At 42.2% G+C, this 22,418-nt stretch overlaps 1 protein-coding gene across 2 annotated transcripts; it reads left to right on the top strand.

The window, feature by feature from the left end:
* Positions 1-282: 282 nt before the first annotated feature.
* On the top strand, positions 283-15,856 carry LOC132399430 (transcription factor SOX-8-like). 2 transcript variants are annotated; one of them, XM_059979754.1, is made up of 3 exons: positions 283-996; positions 2,418-2,659; positions 14,780-15,856. In XM_059979754.1, the coding sequence occupies exons 1-3, from the start codon at positions 575-577 to the stop codon at positions 14,884-14,886; spliced, it is 771 nt and encodes a 256-aa protein (XP_059835737.1). In that variant the 5' UTR covers positions 283-574; the 3' UTR covers positions 14,887-15,856. The 2 variants fall into 2 exon arrangements, with proteins under 2 accessions (XP_059835737.1, XP_059835736.1); XM_059979753.1 differs by lacking the exon at positions 14,780-15,856 and adding an exon at positions 3,854-5,935 and having other exon boundaries at positions 293-996.
* Positions 15,857-22,418: the final 6,562 nt, after the last annotated feature.

Genomic DNA, 22,418 nt, shown 5'->3' with positions numbered 1-22,418 from the left:
AACCGCGGTATATATACACTGAAATGCTTTGTGAATCGACAAGGGGAAATTGTTTTCCATCTTGCCAGAATATTCCTGGTGATCAGCCGTTTAATATTTAAATAGTTAAAAAAGATTTCGAGCGTTGCAACTTAAAAAAAACGGATCGCCCCTTTGAGTGATTCCCTCCTCTTTAACAAGAGGAACCAATCAAATCGTCAGAGACGCACACGGACCAATCAGAGAGACGCAGCCCGAGACTGATATAGCAGCCGTAAACAAACTTCTGACAAAAGTTTCTTTTCCAAGTTTTCCAAAGCAGCCGTCCGGCGTGTATCGAAGGCGATTTGACAGTGCAGTTTTGTGTCTCCATGGCCGCCGCCCGCTGGCTCCCTGTTCAACGTATCTCTTTCCGGCGATACTTTATTTAATTCCCCATCCCGAAGCACGTGGCCTTTATATAGGAATTCCGAGTTCAGAAACGAGCGCTATCTTGAACTTCTGATTTCCCATTATCTGGAAACTTGCATTGCGTTTGAGTTTCTTGCAATTTCAATGCACCCTTGGCGTCTGCGGTGAACCGGTTTGCAAGTCGATGCTGAACATGACGGAGGAACGCGGGCAGGGAGCGGCCGATGCGGGCTGCAGCCCAGCCTGCAGCGGCTCCGACAGCGAGTCGGTGGGATCGCCGGGCTCGGTGTCCGAGGGCGAGCCTCAGCCAGAGGATTGCAGCCGCTCGCTGCCCGCCGCCGTCGCCGGCAAGAAGTTGGGCTGCGAAGAAGACGAGCGTTTCCCGGCCTGCATTCGAGAGGCGGTCAGTCAAGTGTTGAAGGGCTACGACTGGACTCTGGTGCCCATGCCCGTGAGGATAAACGGCACTTCCAAAAACAAGCCGCACGTGAAGAGACCCATGAACGCTTTCATGGTGTGGGCTCAGGCTGCCCGGCGCAAACTGGCGGACCAGTACCCGCATCTTCACAACGCGGAGCTCAGCAAAACCCTGGGCAAACTCTGGCGGTAAGGGTGGCCTGTCGGCTTGTATCCGGTTTTATCGTAATCAAATTACCCATGGTAGCGGACCGGTTTGAACCTTCCACTGCGAGTGTTTCCGCGGTATCGGGGCGACCTAAACGCGAGTCAGCACAAATTGAGGATCAGCACCCATTAGCTGTGACCGTTCTGCCTGCTGGGGGAATGCAGCGGGTCGAGCAGCATCTGTGGGAGAAAATGAATTATTTCGTATGGAAGGAGTTTCGATCCGAGGCACCAAAAATTCCTTTCTCGCCACAGATGCTGCTCGACCCACTGGGTTCCTCGGGTCAGAGGAACTGTTGCTCGAGATTGCAGTATCTCCATAAGCACCTTCCCCACTCTGAATTACCCCGTTGGGAGAGCATTGCCCCCCTTTTCCTACCAACACCGCCCCCCCCCCCACCACCATCACGGGGTCATCGAAGTGATAGTCTTTCGCGAGGGGAAACTGCCCGGGCCATATTGTAGCATTTTTAGACTAAAGGAGATTTTTATGGGCGATCCTCTCCACAGGGACGCTGCGCCGAGGGTGTGAGCGATTTGTCGGCGTAACTCGCACTTTAGGCTAACCCTCCTTTGGTTTCATGACATTGCCCTGATCTCATCCAAATCTTCCTTCGTCTTCATTCCCGCGATGGCACTTTCGGTGACTGCGTCTATCTTGGATGGGCAGTGAGAACGCTTCCGCTTATGGGGTTAGTTAGTCATTCTTCCGCCAATACTCCCCAGAGCTATAGGTGCCGTCTGACCCGCTGAGTTGGCCCGGCATTTTGTGTGGTGTGTTGCTCTGGATTTCCAGAATCTGCGGTCAGGTTCAGCTGCCCGCGGCTGCTGTCCGAACAGGGCAAATGGGAGGAGAGCAGAAGCGGAACCCGCACCCTTTCACTCTCAACGCGACTGCAAGGGGAAAAGTAGAATTTGTCAAGAGATACAGTTGCTTGTGTTTTTATTGTGAGAATTGAGTGGTGCAGATAAGACCGGGCAGGTGATCTGCGGAGGAGGGGTGAATCTGTTTCCAGATTTTGTGTCCAAAACCGTTGGTTTGTCCAGTATTAGTCGAGGTAACGGGGAGACTCGAGGTTAATTTGGATTTTGTTAAGTAAAACTTTTCAGACAGGTATTAAGTACTCGCAGGGAATACCAGGAAAAGGGCGGGGTATTGGGATAATCCAACAACAGTCAATATGCTGGAGGAACTCTGCAGGTTGAGCCGCACCTGTGGGCAGTCCTGAAGTCGGGTTTCGATCGAAACGTCGACAGTTTGTTCCCTCTCACAGATGCTGCTCGACCTACTGAGTTCCTCCAGCAGGTTGTGCGTTGCTCCCGAATCCAGCATCTGCGGTCTCTGGCGTCGCAGAGATCATCCAGGGCACGCACTGACCACTGCTCGTGTCTTCCTTTGACAGCCTGCTGAGCGAGAGTGAGAAGCGTCCCTTTGTGGAAGAGGCCGAACGCCTGCGGGTGCAGCACAAGAAAGACCACCCCGACTACAAGTACCAGCCGCGTCGCAGGAAGAGCGTGAAGAACGGGCCAACCGACTCCGAACAGGGCGCGGAGCAGAGCCAGCTGGCTGTCGGCCAGGTGTACAAGGACGGCCTGTCGGCAGGGAGGGGAGTCTCCGACGGCCACCACCCGCCAGAACACGCAGGTGAGGAGCAGGGCGCTTGTGAGTGGGAAGCGAGGGTCAGTCTAGGGACAGAGCGGAATCACCCCGTTCATTCTGTGTTAACCGAACCTTAACTAGATTACTGGCGGGACACCATTAATTCTGCCCGCATACTTGTACTGAAGAACCCCTAGTTTTGTCATAATACAACGTAGTCAGAGATAACAATGTCTGATTATCATTCAAGCCGGCCACAATATCGGGTTGGGTTAAGGAGCCTCCGCCATTCCGTTTACCACAAAGAGATAATATTTCTTCTCATCCACGATGAAATAAAATCACAAAATTTTACAGATACTCGGACGGTCAGTCACATCCGTAAAAAGAGAGAGGGAGTTAATGATTCATGTCGAACACTTTTATTTTAGGCATGGACACGCTTTCAATTCACGATCCATTCGGCCATTCGGCCCTTGGGTCAAAGACAGATAATCTGGACTGTCCAAATTATTTTAATGTGTGCACAAAACAAACCGGTTAATACGGTCTGGATTGTTTTTAGTTGCATTTAAGCCATTTCACAGAGTTGTTGAAAGTTTTCAACAGATGGCAAAGAGCTCTGCTGGGCGAGTAGCAGCGTCCAGAGCGTCTTCCTTACAGCAGGGGAGGTTGAAAGAAGAGTCAATAATGTGTTTTATAAAATGAATAGTTTCAATTGGGTAACCAGAGGAATGTGAAAGAGTGAGAATAATTTTTCCCACTGCTTTCACATTCTGTAACGGCCTACCCCAAGGGACAGTGGGAACAGTTTCAGCAGCAGGCTAGCACCCTGGTACCAGTGGACACCACCAGCACAGCCTGTCAAATACTTCACCTGTGCATTGTTTAGGGAGACCAGAGTGCTGTTTGGATTAATGTTTTGAATTTATGTTATGACACAGGTAGAGAAAGATGTACCATCATACCTACTTTATGTCGTGTGTATATATTTAAAAATATATAACAAATCAGGTTCAGCACCAAATTTTGAAGGGAATTTCAGAGAGACTGGGAAGGGAAGTTGGTGGAAATGCAATGTCAGGATGGAGTGACTGACTAGGACAGGTTCAATGATCAGGGACCTCCCTCTGCTTTGTGTGATTTTAAGAGCTGGCTTCACCTCCAGTGGCTGTAGTGTAATTGTTTGCTCTGTTTCTGACTTCTGTAGTAAAGGCCTGTCCTTTTGTTCTTAACCAGGCCATGCACAAGGGCCCCCAACACCACCCACCACACCCAAAACTGACCTCCATGTGGGGAAGCATGAGCTGAAGAGGGAGGGGCGTTCCATAGCGGAGAATGGACGCCAGAACATTGACTTCAGCAACGTGGACATCAGTGAGCTGAGCAGTGAGGTCATCAACAACATGGAGACCTTTGACGTCCATGAGTTTGACCAGTATCTACCACTGAATGGCCACACAGTGCCCTTCTCCTCTGACCACAGCCATGGACCGAACACGGCTGGCTCATACAGTGCTTCCTACCTAACGAGCAGCGCAGCCCAAGTCATCTGGAATCATAAGAGTGCCTCATCTTCATCATCCTCTTCATCAGTCGCTAGTGAACCAAGTCAGCATAGGCCGCACATTAAGACAGAACAGCTGAGCCCAAGCCACTACAATGACCAGCATCACAGCTCTTCACCTCAAGCTGATTATAGTTCCTACAGTAACCAGGGTTGCAGTCCTGTCAGTGCTACTGCTACTGCCTTTTCTGGCTCCCAGTGTGACTATTCTGATGTCCAAGGCCCCAATTACTACAACCCTTATTCTGGATACCCATCACCCATCTATCAGTATCCTTATTTTCATTCATCTCGCCGTCCTTATGCATCATCCCTCCTGAATAGTCTGTCCATTCCTCCAGCCCACAGCCCAACCAACTGGGATCAGCCAGTCTACACAACCCTGACCAGGCCATAGGAAGATGTTATTTTCCAGGATAAATATTAGGTGGGGGGTGGGTTTGGAAAAACGTGATCTCAAGATCCTTTGAGACTTACCCAGTCTTCCGTGGCGTTATGCACTAATGAAAGACTGACCGAGTAGAGCACAGTGCCATTCCAGTTTAAGTGCCTGCTGATCTAAAAATGCCAAATCTGACCAATGACCGCCACCTGTGACGTGGTACTCTGTACAAGGAGCACAAAGAATTTGGTGTGTGCTGATTTCCAGCATGAAGATGGAGAAAAATTAAAACCTCTGAAATCCTCTGTGAGGACAAAGTACTTTTGAATAAAATAGGTCAGATTCCATAAATCTTTATTCTTCCCCTGTTTGGTTTATTTTCTAAGTTCCTGAAAAGAAGTGTTGAGGATATCTACATTTTTGAAACGTGTTGTTTCTGAAACTTAGTTGTTGAAGTGTGTATTTATCTTATGTATTTTTAACTTTTTATTACTTGGAACAATTCAAGCATAAAAAAAATAAGACTTTCTCTTGTGGGATCAAGAATTTATGTGGAAATGGAAATGGTGTCTTAAAGTAAAATAAATCAGTTGACTTATTTCCCATGGGTTTGGGAGGTAGTTCTTTTGATTGACATGCCAACTGTTTTCTAAATCAGAGTGAAAACCATATCTTACTAAATATGTTACATGCTTTGAAATCAAGTTTTTATCACAGTTTCTGAATATAATGGTAAGTTTTCTAACAAAAGTTTCAAAAGTTTGTTCCTTGGCAACTCAGACTATTGGGGACCATGTATTTTAGCCAACAAGCTGTGAATCTTTTAATTCTCCACTATAATAAATCTGAACCCATATTAACAAATGCTGTCAATGAATAGTGTAGTCTAATGCCGCCTTTTATTCTCCAATTTCAATTGTATGCTGAGCATATAAACTTGTTTTCCATTTAAATGCTAATTTGTGCCTTAATGTTTGCAAGAGTAAAAAGATTTATGTTAATTTTTACTTCTATTTTTGGAAAAAAATGTTTGTTTTTGAAAAAAAGATATTCTTGGCAAATTCTTTTTGCAAACTGTTTACTGTATAAAGTTTGAGAAATCAATTGTAACTTAACCATTCTGTTATTACTAGTTTTCTGTTAGAGGAATGCAGAATAATTTCTGACTAAGCAATGTTAACTTTTGTACAGATCAAATGTCAAGATTAAAAACAAAGCTTTTTACTGTATTTTGGTGCATCTAATTTTAAGAGAAAGAGTTCATGTAGAATTATTTGATAGATTTGTTGAATAATAATTAGTGAAGGCATATTCGTACAACATAGGAACAGTCTCTTTAGACCACCATGTCCACAATGACCATCAATTACACACTTAAACTAATCCTATTTGCAATTTGGTATGTGAGTTTCTATGCCTTGGTAATAATTCATGTGTATCTAGATATTTCTTAAATAATGTGAGAATCACAGACTCCACCACCCCCTCAGCTGCTCCATATTGCCACCACCTTCTTGGTGGAAAAAAACCTTCCTCAAATCCTCTACAAACTTCTTCCTCTCACTCTAAACCAGGGCCATTAAATCTGGAATGAAGTAATGAATAATTAGCCCAAACATAACTTTCTGGTTCTACTATGTACACTGATGGTTAAATATAGGATGTTGCTTTTGTCAGAGCCCCATCGAATCATTTCTAATTTGGACAGGGTCATGTTGATTTCATAAGGCATTTTCTTAAACCTGAAAATCTTCAGCAATGGTTTGACATAGTTCACTTAATGTTTTTGATTTTGGAAGAACATGAAAAATGGTCAGACAAATTTGTTTGTATTTACTTTTGGAAGAAACATAGGACTGATATCAACAAAGTACCAATCACGACATTAAGATGCTTCACATTCACCTAAGTATCTTTGTGTTGTAATCACTGAATATTTGTATCTTTTTTATTCTACTTTTCCCTTCATTAACCTATATTTAAAAAAATATAATAACTTTAGAAATAATCATGTTATTCTTTTCAAAATAAGTTCTATCATCTTTGTTCCATCTTTGTTGGTTGCATCCACTAGACATGGAGCTGATGTGTACAAGTAGATCACACAGTTGCTCATTATGAGTTACAGGCTTATAATATTTTTGCAACAATTGGTGTTTTACCAGCAAAAGCTTATGGAGAACATTTTAAAGGAACTACATGTGACTGTAACACATGCCAACTTTCAATATTTAATCTGAAGAAAGTTAAAAGATTCTTGTTCAAAATATCTGTCTCAGGGTGACCCATTTAGAGTCCATTTGTTCTTTTTGATGTAGCTACGTAGGAAATATGACTTCTGCACACAGAAGTATTCTATAAAGAGTATGATAGTAATAAAATGCAATTCTTAGTGATGTTAGATGAGTATTAAATATTGAACATTTCCTGCAGTTCTTTAGATTTGTACATTGTATATTTTATTTTCAACTGACCATGTAGAAAATGCTTCAGTTTTATAATTTAAAGAAAATATCTCAGAAATCTGTGGATTTCTTTTGATTTCTGCATTCAGAATCTCAATGAGGTTCGCCAACAGTTCTCAGACCATCAGTAAAATATTCTCTGATTAATCTGATTCAACATCCAATGCCAAATGTATGAAAGAGTGGTGTTATTTCAGCAACGGGCAATGTTGTGAATTGTTAAATCCAATACGTGAATTAAATATTCATTTCAGAATATTGCTCTAATTGAAGTTGCACCCCGAATAGAAATAACCAAGTTTTTACCAATAGACAAAGTTATTTTGGAATTGATAAAAGATATTGTTGAATTTTAAGGATTCAATTCAACTAAATTGAGCAGGCATCTACCTTTTCTAATTATACCCTTCCACTGTTATTATTGTGTCGGCCGGTGGTGTAGAGGCATTAGCACCAGACTTTGAGGCAAGTGGTCCTGGGCCTGAATCCGGCTGTCTCCTTGCATGCTTTCCATCTGTGCAGAGTTGAGCATCAAGCTAGCAACCCAGCCTCATAAATGCTAAGGAAGTGGTTAAAATGCCACCTGATGCACCACAAGGTGGGAAAAGAAACAATTGTTATTATTAGATTCTCCTTCCTTCACAAACTGTGTCCGTTAATCATTTCCTCTCTCCCAGAAAAAGCATGATCATAAGTCACTCTGTAAATTTTGCCTCCTCCTATCCAAGGTACTTCTTTCATTCTTGTGATTACTCAATTTCAGCTCTACTTTCCTGAAACTCCCTTCCTGAATCTTTGATTTTTGTCTTATTTGTGACACTCCAGCCTCACCATGTCATCATCATCATCTAAATCATGCCATAACCATTTTCATTACCTCAACCATCCATATATCTTCTCTATTCCACTTTGACTGGGAATAGTCTGAATATCTTTGAGACCTATTTGTCTCAACCCCATTGGCACAAATTGTGCAATGGTTGCCTCTGTGCTCCCATCGCTGCAGTAGACCATGGGGCGATTTGTAGCTTTCTTTGTCTTGTCATAGACATGAAGAGTATAGCTCATTGAGCCTGCATCAATCATTAACTACCCATTTTACACTAATCCTAAATTAATCTATTTTTATTCTTCCATGTTCTCTTCACCTCCCTCTCCCACACTCCAGATTCTACCACTCACCTACAACATTAGGGGAATTATACAGTTGCTAATTAATTTACAAAACTGCATCCCATGTCTTTGGGAGTAAACTAGAACACCCAGAGGAAATCTATGTAGTTACAGGGAGAACATGTAAACATGAGAACATGGGACAGCATCTGAGATTAGGATTGAACCAGTGCCTCTAGCATTGTGAAGCAGCAGCTCCTCTGTTGCACTCTTTCAGATGTCTAATACAACCAAATATAGGCCGAGTCACCATTTCTGTCAGTTTAACATACCAATAATGGAAACTACCTGATCTATTTTTTGCCTGAAGTCTTGAAATCTTGCACTTCTGTAAGTCTCTTAATATATTATCAGAAAATATGTTTCCCTTAAGTCACGTATGAAGATAGTGAGTTAGCTGACAAAAAAAAATGGTTAAAGAGGTAAGATTTAAGGAAATTTTTAAAAGAAGGAGGGAGATCTAGAAAGGTTTTGTGGTGGATTTGTGAAGAGATGATTGTGAATGGTGGAGCAATGGAATTTTGGGATGTGGAAGAGACCAGAATTGCAAAAGCTAAGAGATCTCACAGGATTATAGACTTGAAGGAGACCTCATAGAGGGAGAGGGCTAGCTTTAATGGGACTTGAAAGCCAAAATTATATTTTAAAATGAATGGAAAGAATATTCTCAAACCAACTTGGCATGGCATGCGGTAGAACTCCAGTGTGGCATCCAATAAAATGCCCCAGGGTATCCCATCTGCAACCAATTTCAATGTGGGGACAACGTGAATGTGGTCTCCCAGACTCTCAATACATATAAAATGTAACCACTGAGACAGAGACAGTCAGTTACTTAAGCATACTTGTTCTCGTATAATTAGGTTTACCGACCCTCCCAGATTGTCAGGGAGAATTAAATAGAATCTCCAGGAGTCTGTTGAGAGCAGCCCAGGAGATAACATATTACCAGCATGGGGAGTTTCTTCGCAGTCATTTCTCGGACTAAATCAGGCCAAACAATGCTAGTGTAAACTCTGAACCAGCAATGTTCACAGATTTGAAGGGGATCAAGCTTCCACATCTAAAACATGCAGGAGTGCAGCTGTGCAGATATGCCTCTTTCAAGATAAATCCACCTCCTACTTTGGAGAGGGGTGACACATGGAGGTGGGGTAAATACTGCAGCAGAGGTTTGTAGATGAGTGACGGGTTTGTGTGCAAGAGAGATAAATGACACTCTTCACTGGCAAAACCTGAAATCATAGTGTGAAGCCAAAGTCTAATTAAACATGAAGGCTGTGCAAGGAAGTCATATACATTTGGGTCCCTCTTCCACAGACGAGCCCTACCCAGTTGGAACTTCTTCTCCCTCATGAACCTTTCGCATACTGGGACCCCTTCACACTCAGGAGCCTTTCATGCACTGAACCATATACTTCCCATGAACCCCTCCGAACCTGGCACCATCCCAGCTGGGCCTGGTTAGAGGTCAGTCATTACTGTGAACTTTACTCAGAGATAAGTTATGTCAGGCATAATTTAGATCATAATCCATAAGATCATAAGGCATAGGAGCAGAACTGGGCTATTTGGCCCATTGAGTCTGGTCTACTATTTCATCATGGCTGATCCATTTCCCTCTCAACCCCAACTCCTGCATTTTCCCTGTAACCTTTCATGGCCCAACCAATAAAGAACCTATCAACCTCTGCCTTAAATACTCTCAGTGACCTGGGCTCCACATCCACCTGTGGCACTGAATTTCACATTTTTGGCTAAAGAAACTCCTCCTCAGCTCTATTCTAAATCAATATCTCTATTCTGAGGTTGTGCACACTGGTCTTAGACTCCGCAACCATAGGAAACATCCTCTCCACATCCACTCTATTGAGGCCTTTCAAATTCAATAGATTTCAATGAGATTCCCCCCTCATTCTTCTAAATTCCAGTGAGTACAGGCCCAGAGCCATCAAATGCTCGTTATATGATAAGCCTTTCAAACCTGGAATCATTTTTCATGAAGCTCTTTTGAACCCTTTCTAATGTCAGCGCATCCTTTCTTAGACAAGGGGCCCAAAACTGCTCACAATACTCCAAGGGAGGCCTCACCATGCCTTATAAAGCCTCAACATTACAGCTTTGTTTTTATATTCTAGTCCTCTTGAAATGAATGGTAACATTACATTTGCCTTTATCACCACCAACTCAACCTGCAAGTTAACCTTTAGGGAATCCTGCACAAGAGTTATCAAGACCCTTTGTAACTCAGATTTTTAAATTTTCTCTACATTTAGAAAATAGTCTGTGCTTTTATTTCTTCTACCAAAGTGCATAATCAAACACTACCCAACTCTATATTCCATTTGCCATTTCTTTGCCCATTCTCCTAATCTGGCTATGTCCTTTTGCAGTCTCCCTACTTCCTCAACACCACCTGCCCTACCAGCTATTTTCATAAAGTCCGCAAACCTGGCCGCAAAGTAATCAATTCTGTCATCCAAAATCATTGACATACAATGTAAAAAGAAGTGGTTTTGACACCAACTCCTGAGAAACACCACTAGTAACTGAAAGCCAATCAGAAACGGTTCCCTTTATTCCCACTCTTTACCTTCTGCCAATTAGCCAATGCTCTATCCCTGCAAGTATCTTTCCTGCAATACCATGGGCTCTTGTCTTGATAAACACCCTCAAGAGTGGTACCTTTACAAAGGCCTTCTGAAAATCCAAGTATACAACATCTACCGATTCTCCTTTGTCTATCCTTCTTGTTATTTCCTCGAAGAATTTCAGCAGATTTGTCGGGAAAGATTTTTCCTTAAGAAAATCATGCTGACTTTGGCCTATTTTATCTTGTGCCTCCAAGTACCCCAAAACTTCATCCTTACCAATTGACCTCAATATTTTCCCAGCCAGTGAAGTCAGCATAACTGGTCTATATGTTTTCTTCTTCTGCATCCCTTCCTTCCTGAAAATTGCAGTGACATTTGCAATTTTTCATTCCCCTGGAACCACGCCAGAATCTATTGATTCTTGAAAGATCAATACTATATAACCATATAACAATTACAGCACAGAAACAGGCTATCTTGGCCCTTCTAGTCCGTGCTGAACACTTACTCTCACCTAGTCCACTGACCCACACTTAGCCCATAACCCTCCATTCCTTTCCTGTTCATATACCTATCCAATTTTACTTTAAATGACAATACCGAACCTGTCTCTACTAATGCCCCCACAATCTCTTTGGTTACCTCTTTCAGGACTGGGGGTGGTCTAACTGGTCCAGGAGGTTATCCACCTTCAGACCTTTCAACTTCTCAAGCACCTTCTCCCTAGTAATAGTATTTGTATTTTCTAATTCTCCCCTGACACTCTCAAACTTCTGGCATACTGCCAGTGTCTACTACAGTGAAGGCTGATGCAAAATACTTATTCAGTTTGTTTGCCATTTCATTGTTCCCACTGCTACCTCTCCATTGTCCAAAACCTCCTCTTGCCTTTCTTTATTCTTTATATAAGTGAAAAAACTTTTAGTATCCTCTTTAATATTATTGGCTTCATATTTCATCTTTTCCCTCTTCATGGCCTGATTTAATTGAAAACAAGATATCATGAATGAAACTTCCCAGAATAGATCCTGACTGTCTATATACAGTTCATATTACCATCTCAAGATGTCCAAAATGACCTCCAGCCCATGACTTGCAGCCACGTCTGGAGTATTAGACTTGAGAAATGTGACCACCATTCTGAGCTTACCAAAGCCTGACATGGTAGTCAAACTGAGGGATAAATATTGGTCTCAAAATCTACAAGAACTCTCTCACTTCTTCTAAGTAGATCCATGAGAAATTTACATCTAACGGAAAATGTCGTGATTGCTCTTCATTTGAAAGATGATGGTGTGGCACTCCTTCAGTACTACACCGAATTATTAAAACTCAGAATAATATGAGAATGGTAAACTGGTTCTTTAACACCACTAGTATTTCCAACTGGCAGAAGACCAAGCAAATTTATTTTATAGGGTGATACGTAATATGTACAGAAGTTTTCTTAAAGGTTTTACTTTAATGTAATTCAGACAATTATTTGTTGAAAAGGTCACCACAGTATCTGTGATTTATTGAATTGAGTAAGGCCATGTACAGGTAGAACTGTGCTAATCAATTCAATGAATAGTGAATTTTGATCAAGGAGTCAGTGTGAAAGTGCACTTTATTTTTACCACATGTTTAATTTTTACATTACATTAAATGTTGTTGGATACAGTATATTTAAAGTTTGCTAGAGAACTTGACAGTACTGTATATGTAATATAGATACGTTGAACAAAAATGATGATTGCACCATTTTGAAACTTTCTTTGCAACATTAAAATGATACATATTCTGCAATATCATATTCAAAAGATTTTCCTTTATAATTAAAACAAGAAATATTTTCATTTATATAGCAGCTATTCTAAGTTCTTCATAGTTACTGAAATACATGTTATCTCCTTCCACTGGTGGAATACTATTTATCATTCCCAGCTCAAAACAGAGCAAGTTACTACCAGAATCAAACATTTCTCCTTTTTTTTTGTTCCTGCCCAGATAGCCAAATAGCCTGTAGGAAACAAGCTTTCCATTATCATATATTCACTTTATGTTTTTCGGTTACTAAGAGTTACATCCTCTCCCCTGTGATAAATTTAAAACAATACTTGTAATTTCCCACATCTTTTTCATCTTCAAGACATTTCAAAGGTTGTTAAAGCTGATAAGGTATTTGTCCAAGTTTAAACTATTTACTAAATGCTTGGACTTGCTATTTCAGAATCAGAACCAGATTTATTATCACTGGCGTTTATGTTGTGAACTTTGTTCTTGTGCAGCATCAGTGCAACCCAATATATAATAATAAACTATAAATTACAAAAAGTATATATATAATAAATTAAATAATTAATGCGAAAAAAAGAGGAAAATAGTGAGGTAAAGTTCATGGGTTCATTGACCATTCAGAAATCTGATAGCAGAGAGGCAGGAGCTGTTCCTGAATCGCTGAGTGTGTACCTTAAGGTTCCTGTCCCTCCTCCCTGATGTTAACAATGAGAAGAGAGTACACGTCCTGGGTGATGGGGGTCCTACACAATGGATGCCGCCTTTTTGAGGCATTGCCTTTTGAAAGTGTCCTGGATGCTGGCTGCGTTACATCTCCCGTTTAAATCAAGTTTTGAAGATCATTTGGTTCAGCATGGCACACTACAAAGGGAAGCAACATTTTTACAATCTTCTGAACATATTTTGCAAAAGGACAATTTTATCATATTAAAGGTTCCCGGTTGAAAGTCTCATTAAAGTAAGGCACTCCATCTAGTGGTGCAACTGGGAACGTTATTAAGCAGCGGCAGCTTGTGAAGTAATACTTCACAGTACTATGTGCGTCGGTACCTGCATTGTGTTATGGTGTAACAGCCTCCTTTGCAGCTGCAGCTTCTGGATCTGATTACCACTTGTCTCCACTATAACCTCTCACTCTTCATAAACTTAGCTTGCTGGCCCTAACTGCTGGCACCCCTGATGATTTTCCTTTGTCCTAAAATATAACCTGCTCCACACCTAACACTGTTCAGTGTGAGGCTCATCCTTCCATTTGGCTCAATTAATAGGTCCGTCAATCAGTAATATTTGATGAGTTCCATCAATCAATAATTTCTGATGGAAGCTTAAGTCCAGCACATAAGTGCCATTACAAAGAAAGCACAGCAGTTCGTCTACTCCCTTAGAAGTCTGTGACGATTCAGCGAGACATCTAAACCTTTGACAAACTTCCATAGATTTGTGGTGAACAGTACAATAACTGGTTGCATCAGAGCCTGGTAGGGAAACATTAATGCCCTTGAATGGAAAATCCTACAAAAATTAGTGAATATGGCCCAGTCCATCATGGGTAAAGACCACCCAATCATTGAGCACAGCGGTGCGGAGGCACTGCCGCAGCAAAGCAACATTCATCATCAAGGACCCCCACCACCCAGGCCATGCTCTCTTCTCACTGCTGCCATCAGGAGCCTCAGGGTACACACCACCTGCTTCAGGAACGGTTATCGCTCCTCCACGATCAGTCTCTTTAACCAGAAGATATAACTTCACTCACCCGTCACTGAACTGATCCCAGAACCTATGGACTCACTTTCAAGGACTCTTCATCTCATGTTCTCGATATTTATTGCTTATTTATTATTATTGTTGTATTTTTTTCTCAGCTTAAGCTAGTAAAAACCTGAGGTATAGGCCTAGTGATTCTCAATTGCTAGAACTTTTGGACAGTTTTAGTAGTGTTTATTTTTGTGACTTTTTGAAGATTTATATAAATATTGTTGTGTAGCCCTAATTGTTGAATGCTTTTCTGTCATGGTTTTGGGATGATGCCAGCTGCAGATATTATTATTGGGATAATGTATACCCAGTACATGTTACATAGTCTTTCAGTTTCCTCTTTTATTTCTGCATATTTTTGGTGCTTTTCACTTTTTGATTTCTGTATGTTATGTGTGTTTGGAATGGTTATATCAATTTAGTTGTCCTTGCTTGTTTACCCTGTAGTATTATATCCGGGCGGACGTCATCAAGAACCAACTAAGATGGAGCGGTCATGTTGTTCGGATGAAAGAAGAATGTCTGCCAAAACAAATCTTCTACTCCCAGCTTAAAGAAGGCAAACGTAAAAGAGGCGGACAACAGAAGAGATTCAAAGATGTCTTAAAAGCCAAGATGAAGACATGTAACATCGACATCAACAATTGGGAAACCAATCCTAAAGATAGGAAACTCTGGCAAACCATCATCCAAGAAGGAGCAGCAACTTTTGAAGCCAATAGATGTGCAGAATAAGAAGAAAAGAAAATGGAAAGTGAGGCAACAACAACCAAAGCCCAATCTGCCATCTGGAACTACCTGTCCTGAATGCGGAAGAACTTTCAAAGCCAAGATTGGACTCATAAGCCACTTGAGAGCCCATAAATAGATCAACGGAACAAAGACCATCATCCTCGACCTCGAGGGATAGCCATGACGGTGATGATTATGCATTGCCCTATCTGTAATAATGGATCAGTAGTAAAATAGATCTGACTCTAAAACTGGACCAGACTTGTATTTATAGTAAGTCATGGTGTCTTTTATGAACTTGAATTTTAAAGCGAGATTTTGGTGAACAATGTTTGCCACTTGATTGTGCCTGTGTAAGTAATCAGATTGAGTTAAACTGCTGAAGGATCCTGTAATGTGTTGGTTTGTTTCTTGTTTTCCTTGTCATTTTCTACATTTATCATCTTGAGTTTGTGTGTCTTCTATTATGTATTTTTGATAATTTTTTGTGTAACCACTTGGCCCTGTATTGCCAGAAGGAACCCTTTTGTTTCTGGGAAGAGGTCTCAATTTTGAGCCAGGCATTTGACGCTTCCTTGTCAATATCTAGTCTGCACATATCATGGGTATGTCTCCCATGGAAGGTCATGCTTTTCCATTGGTTAACTTTTTTTCTATGGTGATAACTTCTTCATTTTCCTGGGTTGTACTTTCATTTCAGTTTAGCGGTGTGCAGTTCTTATCAGAATTGAATATGTTCATGTGGAGTGCTGAATCCTGTTTTCATTGATGAAAATATATCCTTAGAAGTTTTATCTGACTGTTGTCTTTTTTTTTGTCTGTTATTGCTCTTCCTCTTTCAGTCATAGGTAGTGTTAATCTAAGTGTGTACATAGTGTTTTCTAAAATTTGTCATTTCAGTTCTTATTTTTCTTTGTAAATTTTTCAAATTGGTTTCAGAACAAGATATTATGCCAAAAGAATACATTAATATGGGTGTAGTGGAAATGTTTATTGCTTTAGTTATATTTTTTTACTATGAGGCTCTGTTTGGCAGATCTTTTTGAGCCTTGTAGTAATTATTATTTAAATTAGTAATAATTATTTTTATATTATTATTATTGTCCTGGTTGGGTGCAGTCTTCCATTGATTCTATTGTGATGACATTCCGGGACGTCTTCTTCTGAAAAGAATGGGGTTTCCCTCCCTATGCTATTGATGCTGCCCTACTTGCATCTCCTCCATTTCTCGTACATTCACACTTACTCCATCATCTGCCACCGCAATAGTGATGGCGTCCCCCTTGTCCTCACCTACCACCCCATCAGCCTTCTCATCCAACACATTATCCTCTGCAACCCCCACCATCACCAAAGGGATCCTACCACCAAATGTATCTTTACCTCCCCTCCCCCACTTTCCATAAGGATCACTCCCTCTGTCATTCCCTTATCCATTCATGCCTCCTCACTAATCTCCCTTCAGGCACTTGTCCCTGCTAGCGGCCCAAGTGCTACACCTGGCCATACACCTTCTCCCTCAACTCTATTCAGAGCCCCAAACAGTCCGTCCAGGTGAGGCAACACTTTAACTGCGAATCTGCAAGGGTCGTCTTTTGTGTCTGGTGCTCCAAATGTGGACTCCTATGTTGGTGAGACCCATTGTAAATTGGGGGACCGCTTTGTTGAGCACCTCTGCACCATCTGCCATAAGGGGGACGTCCCGGTAGCCAAACATTTTAATTCCAATTCCCATTCCTGGTTTGATGTGTTGATCCGTGGCCTCTTCTTGTGCCAAGATGAGGCCACACTCAGGGTGGAGGAGTAATACCTTATATTTCATCTGGCTATTCACCATCCTGATGATATGAATCTCAATTTCTCCTTCTGTTGAAATCTCTTCCCCCATTCTCTATTCCCCACTCTGATCCACCTGCCTATTGCTTTCCCTTGCATCCCCTTCTCCTTCCCTTTCTCCTATTGTCCACTCTCCTCTCCTGTCAGGTTCTTTCTTTTCCAGTCCTAGACCTTTCCCACCCACCTGACTTCAGCTATCATCTTCCAGCTAACCTCTTTCCCCTCCCCCACCTCTTTATTCTGACATGAGGAAGGGTCTCAGCCAGAAACGTCAGCTGTTTACTCTTTTCCGTAGATCCTGCCTGATCCGCTCAGTTCCTTCTGCATTTTGTGTGCATTGTTATTAGTTCTATTGTGTTTCTTGGACTTACTGTGCATGCCTGCAAGGAAGTAAATCTCAGGGCTGTATATGATGATACATATGTACTCTGTTATTGATTTTACCTTGAACTTCGAACTGTGAACTTAAAGGTCTCTTCAATGTAGAGTCTGCATAAGCTTCTCTCTGACCCTTTGGTAATTATTTAGCCCTGCATCAGCTCAGCATTGAGACTCCATTTTTCTAATACTGACCTAAGGCTGGTGGCCAATGTACGACACAACATCTGACAGACTCGAGCGACACTGCTGTTTCCATGGTGTTCCGTGCTGAGCCTCAAACACACAGAAACCTCATCATCATTTCAATGGAGCCAGCTGCCCTGGATCCACCAGCTAATGTTCAAAGCAAAATTTAAGATACAAAAATTGGGTTCTTTGATCATTCTGATCAAGAAAGTGGATACATAACACAATTTTCTTCAAAATTATTGAATGGGATGTCAATGTTTCCTGGAATTAAATGGAATAAAGACCACTTCAAGTCCACTGCTGAAAATCTTGGAAATGTTCTTTGGGTGTCCACAATTGGATTCCATAGTGATGTCAATTTTCACGCACCACTGTTCTCTGAGGCGTGGCTGAAGCTCAGTGACATTACTGAAACTGCTCCTTTTTTTTGTAGTCTGTTGGTGCTCCTGGTGACGTTGGTGACTGGTATTGGTGGGGACTGCAGTATGTGTCAGTTTTTGATGTCAGCAGTAGCATAGGCTGCAATAGTATTCTAACACACCAGCTTTGGAGCAAATGAATTTCTTGGCCAGAGTTTGTAAGAATGAATGCATCCAAAACAATTCTAACCATATCCTGACCAAGTTCAATTCTTACTTCACCTCTCCCTCATTGAGCTATAAAGGCTTCTTATGGTGAGAAAAATTTACAAAATATTCTGCAAAATGTTGCTTCCAAATTTTGAAATGTGAGCTGTCCAGTACCATGAGTCACTTGCAAAGCACACCCTGATGGTTTCTTTATTGTTGCTGGTGACTTCAACCATGATAATTTAAAACCAGTCCTGCCTAAATTCTATCAGCATGTTGGCTTTGCTACCAGAGGTGAGAATACATGAGACCTGTTTCATACCAACACCCCTGGTGCATACAAAGCTGCTCTTGGTCTCCACATTGCTTCCTTATCTGTTATGCTTATTCCTGCATTCCAACCACTGATTAAATGTCAACACGAGGAAATCTGCAGATTCTGGAAATTCAAACAACACACACGAAATGCTGGTGGAACGCAGCAGGCCAGGCAGCATCCATAGGGAGAAGCACTGTCGACGTTTCGGGTCAAGACCCTCTCATCCTAAAATGTCAACAGTGCTTCTCCCTACAGATGCTGCCTGGCCTGCTGCACTCCACCAGCATTTCATGTGTGTTGCACTGATTAAATGTGTCAAGCCGGTTCAAAGGAAGCAAGCTCAGCACTCCAAGACTGATTTGTAAAAAACAGACTGGAATATGTTCAGAGAAGCTGCTACCTGTGGCATCAATTAACATTGATGAATTGATGGAGGACCACTGAGAGGATAATCTTCCGCCATTGGAGGTATTTATCAGGGCATTGCATATACAGCACCATTAGCATTGTCAATGATCCCTCCCATCCATCCAACAATCTCCTAACCCCTATCATCAGGCAAAGGATGCCATAGCATTAGGAAAAGAACTGGTAAGATGGGAAACAGCTTCTTCTTTCAGGCTTTCAGACTATTGAACTCCCTGCCACCACGCAGGTCTCATCACATATGAAGCGTCAGTAGCGTTATACTGTTAACTTTTGAACTTGCATCGTATTAATTGTTATTAATTGTTAATTTTTTATGTGCTAAGTGTGTGAGTTATATGCACTTTGGTCGGGAGGAAGGTTATTTCGGTGGGTGGTGCTCATGTAGACAGTTGAATATCAATAAGCTGAACTTGAACTTGTAGTGCAAACTGCATGAGGAATATGGCCAGAGAGTAAAATGGAGTATGGTTACGAAGTTGATAATGAAATGATGGATACTTAATAATGGGAAGTGGAAAATAAAATGCACATGCATACTTGTCACATTTACAGTGTTTTCCCTTTTTGATTCCAACTTTGACATTACTTTTACAGCAGACATTGTGTATGCTTGAGGAAAGGACAATAAGTAGAGGTACCCAGGAAATGTTCCTCTTTGCTCTGGCAGAGCAAGGCAAAGTTGAAATCCCGCTCTACACAGGCTAAACAGGCACTGTTCTTTTGGTAAGAAACTGAGGGCTCACTGAAGGGAATGTGCTGAATTTTAATGATTAGTTATTGTGTGCAAACTGCCTTTTGTCTTTTGTTTTATCCGGCACACAATGAAAGAATTAATTGAACAGAAAATGACAGGGTATATAACTGACAAGCCATTAATGCCTTCTGTATAGTTGATTGGATACACATGTGGGCAGAATTTCAAATGCAATTTCTCCCTTCCTGCCCCAGTATGGACAGCAGGTTGTGAAGGAAGGTATGCCAGAACATGGAAAAGCTGTCACAAGAAATGACGTTCTTTTATTTTTATATTTTACTTTTAATCCATAGCTTTATAACATGAATTGAAGGGGAAAGGAAGTATTTTAATCTTTTGGACTACGATTTTTTTTGTTCCAATTGCTAACAATTGCTTTACAAGATTTCCGTGTCTTGTGAAGAAATCCTTGTTTTCAATGTAACTACTTCTTTGCTGACAGAAGATTGAAATCCTGGGCCCTATGACAGCAGACCAAGTATAGACAGTTCTTTATGATTAATGCTGAAATACATCTTAAACACAGCTAGCTTACAGCCATAAAAGTGAGCAGGGGCTGTCAGGATTTTCAGCGGAGCTTGAGATCACGCAAATCGTTGCTTGTGGTGAGTAAGTGTGAGATTTAAAAAGTGAGTAGGGCCTGTTGGGACTTGCAGTGGAGCTTGAGATCATTTGTGTTATTAGGCACTTGGTAAGGGCCAATAAAAAGAAGTCAGGTTTAAGCAGAGTGGTCGTACTATGAGTAGTCAAGTGTTAGAGCAGGGAGCTAAGGCTTTGGCTCAAGAGGATCTGGTAAGAAGAGTCAGAGGCTAAAGTAAGCTTCCAGTAAGTTTATTTTGTTCTTATTGCACAGTGGGAATGACAGTCAGGACAGTGGAGTGCTCCACTTTAGGTATGTGTGAAGACAGGGGCCCCGAAGACTACAGTTGCAAAAAGTGCATCCAGCTGTAGCTTCTTATGGATCATGTTAATGAATGAGCTGCAGTAGGATGAATTCTGGATCATTCAGGAGGCTGATTGGTTGATTGAGAGGAGATACAGGGGTTTTCCCATACTGTAAAAGGGGTGGATGGGATAGAGTTTGTCAAATGTTTTCAGGAAAGTTTTCTAAATCAATATATAGAGGTTCCAACTCGAAAAAGTGTGATACTGAATCTCCTATTAGGTACTAAGATAGGGCAGATGACATAAATGCATATAGGGGAACACATTAGATCTAGTGATCACAATTCTTTTAGTTTCAAAATTAATTATTGAGATAGATACAACTGGTTCTCGGGTTGAGATTCTAAATTAGAGGAAAGCCAATTCTGATTTGATGGTCTTCACCATTCCCTCCGACCTTCCTCCCTCTTCAGCTGAGCACTCTGTCCTTAGTAAGGGCCTCACCGTTGTCCCCCTTCGCCCTCACCTCAGTGAATTCCGCGTGCGCCAGGATGTGGAGCTCTTCTTCCGCCGGCTCCGTCTTCAAGCCCACTTCTTCGGTAGGAATTCTCCCACCCCCACCAATGACCCATTCTCCCGTCTACAACCCTCCTCTTCTTCATGGACTTCTACCTGCCCTGGATCTGTTTATCTCTAATTGCCGTCGGGACATTAACCGTCTCGACTTCACCACCCCTTGCTCTAATTCCAACCTTACCCCCTCTGAACACTCTGCTCTCCATTCCCTCCGCAACAATCCCAACCTTACCATCAAACCCGCTGATAAGGGGAGTGCTGTTGTCATCTGGCGCGCCGACCTGTACATAGCGGAGGCACGATAACAACTCGATGACACCTCCTCTTATCTACCCCTGGTCCATGACCCCACTAGAGAGCACCAGTCCATTGTCTCCCAAATCATTTCTGATCTCATCAGCTCGGGACATCTCCCATCCACGGCCACCAAACTTATAGTTCCCACACCCCGCACTTCCCTTTTCTACCTCCTACCTAAGGTTCACAAATCTGCCTGTCCAGGCAGACCCATTGTCTGTGCTTGCTCCTGCCCCACTGAACTCATTTCTGCCTATCTCGACTCTGTTTTATCTCCCCTTGTTCAATCCCTTCCCACCTATGTCCATGATACTTCCCATGCTTTACATCTCTTCAAAGATTTCGAGTTTCCTGGCCCCCACCGCCTTATTTTCGCCATGGATGTCCAGTCCCTATATACCTCTATCCCCCAACAGGAAGGTCTTCACGCTCTCCGCTTCTTCCTGGATTCCAGACCCAGCCAGTCACTCTCTACCACCACTCTTCTCCACCTTGCGGAATTAGTCCTCACCCTTAACAATTTCTCCCTTGGCTCCTCCCACTTCCTCCAAACTAAAGGTGTAGCCATGGGCACCCGCATGGGTCCTAGCTACGCCTGCCTTTTTGTCGGCCATGTGGAGCAATCTATGTTCCAAGCCTACACCGGTATCTGTCCTCTCTTCTTACGTTATATTGACGACTGCATCGGCGCTGCTTCCTGCACACATGCTGAGCTCGTCGACTTCATTAACTTCGCCTCCAACTTTCACCCCACCCTCAAATTCACCTGGTCTATTTCGAACACCTCCCTCTCCTTTCTGGATCTTTCTGTCCCTATCTCTGGAGACAGCCTATCCACCGATGTCTACCACAAACCTACAGACTCTCAGAGCTACCTAGACTATTCCTCCACCCACCCTGTCTCCTGCAAAAATGCTATCCCTTTCTCTCAATTCCTCCGCTGCATCTGCTCTCAGGATGAGGCCTTTCACTCTAGGACAAAGGAGATGTCTTCCTTTTTTAAAGAAAGGGGCTTCCCTTCGTCCTTTCATCGCGTCTTCTGTATTTCACACACCTCTGCCTTCACCCCATCCCCCCGCCGGCCCACCAGGGATAGAGTCCCCCTGGTCCTCACCTATC

This window comes from Hypanus sabinus, chromosome 9 (assembly GCF_030144855.1).
Source record: "Hypanus sabinus isolate sHypSab1 chromosome 9, sHypSab1.hap1, whole genome shotgun sequence".
NCBI classification, from domain to species: domain Eukaryota; kingdom Metazoa; phylum Chordata; class Chondrichthyes; order Myliobatiformes; family Dasyatidae; genus Hypanus; species Hypanus sabinus.
This window is presented reverse-complemented; position numbering and strand designations above follow the sequence as displayed.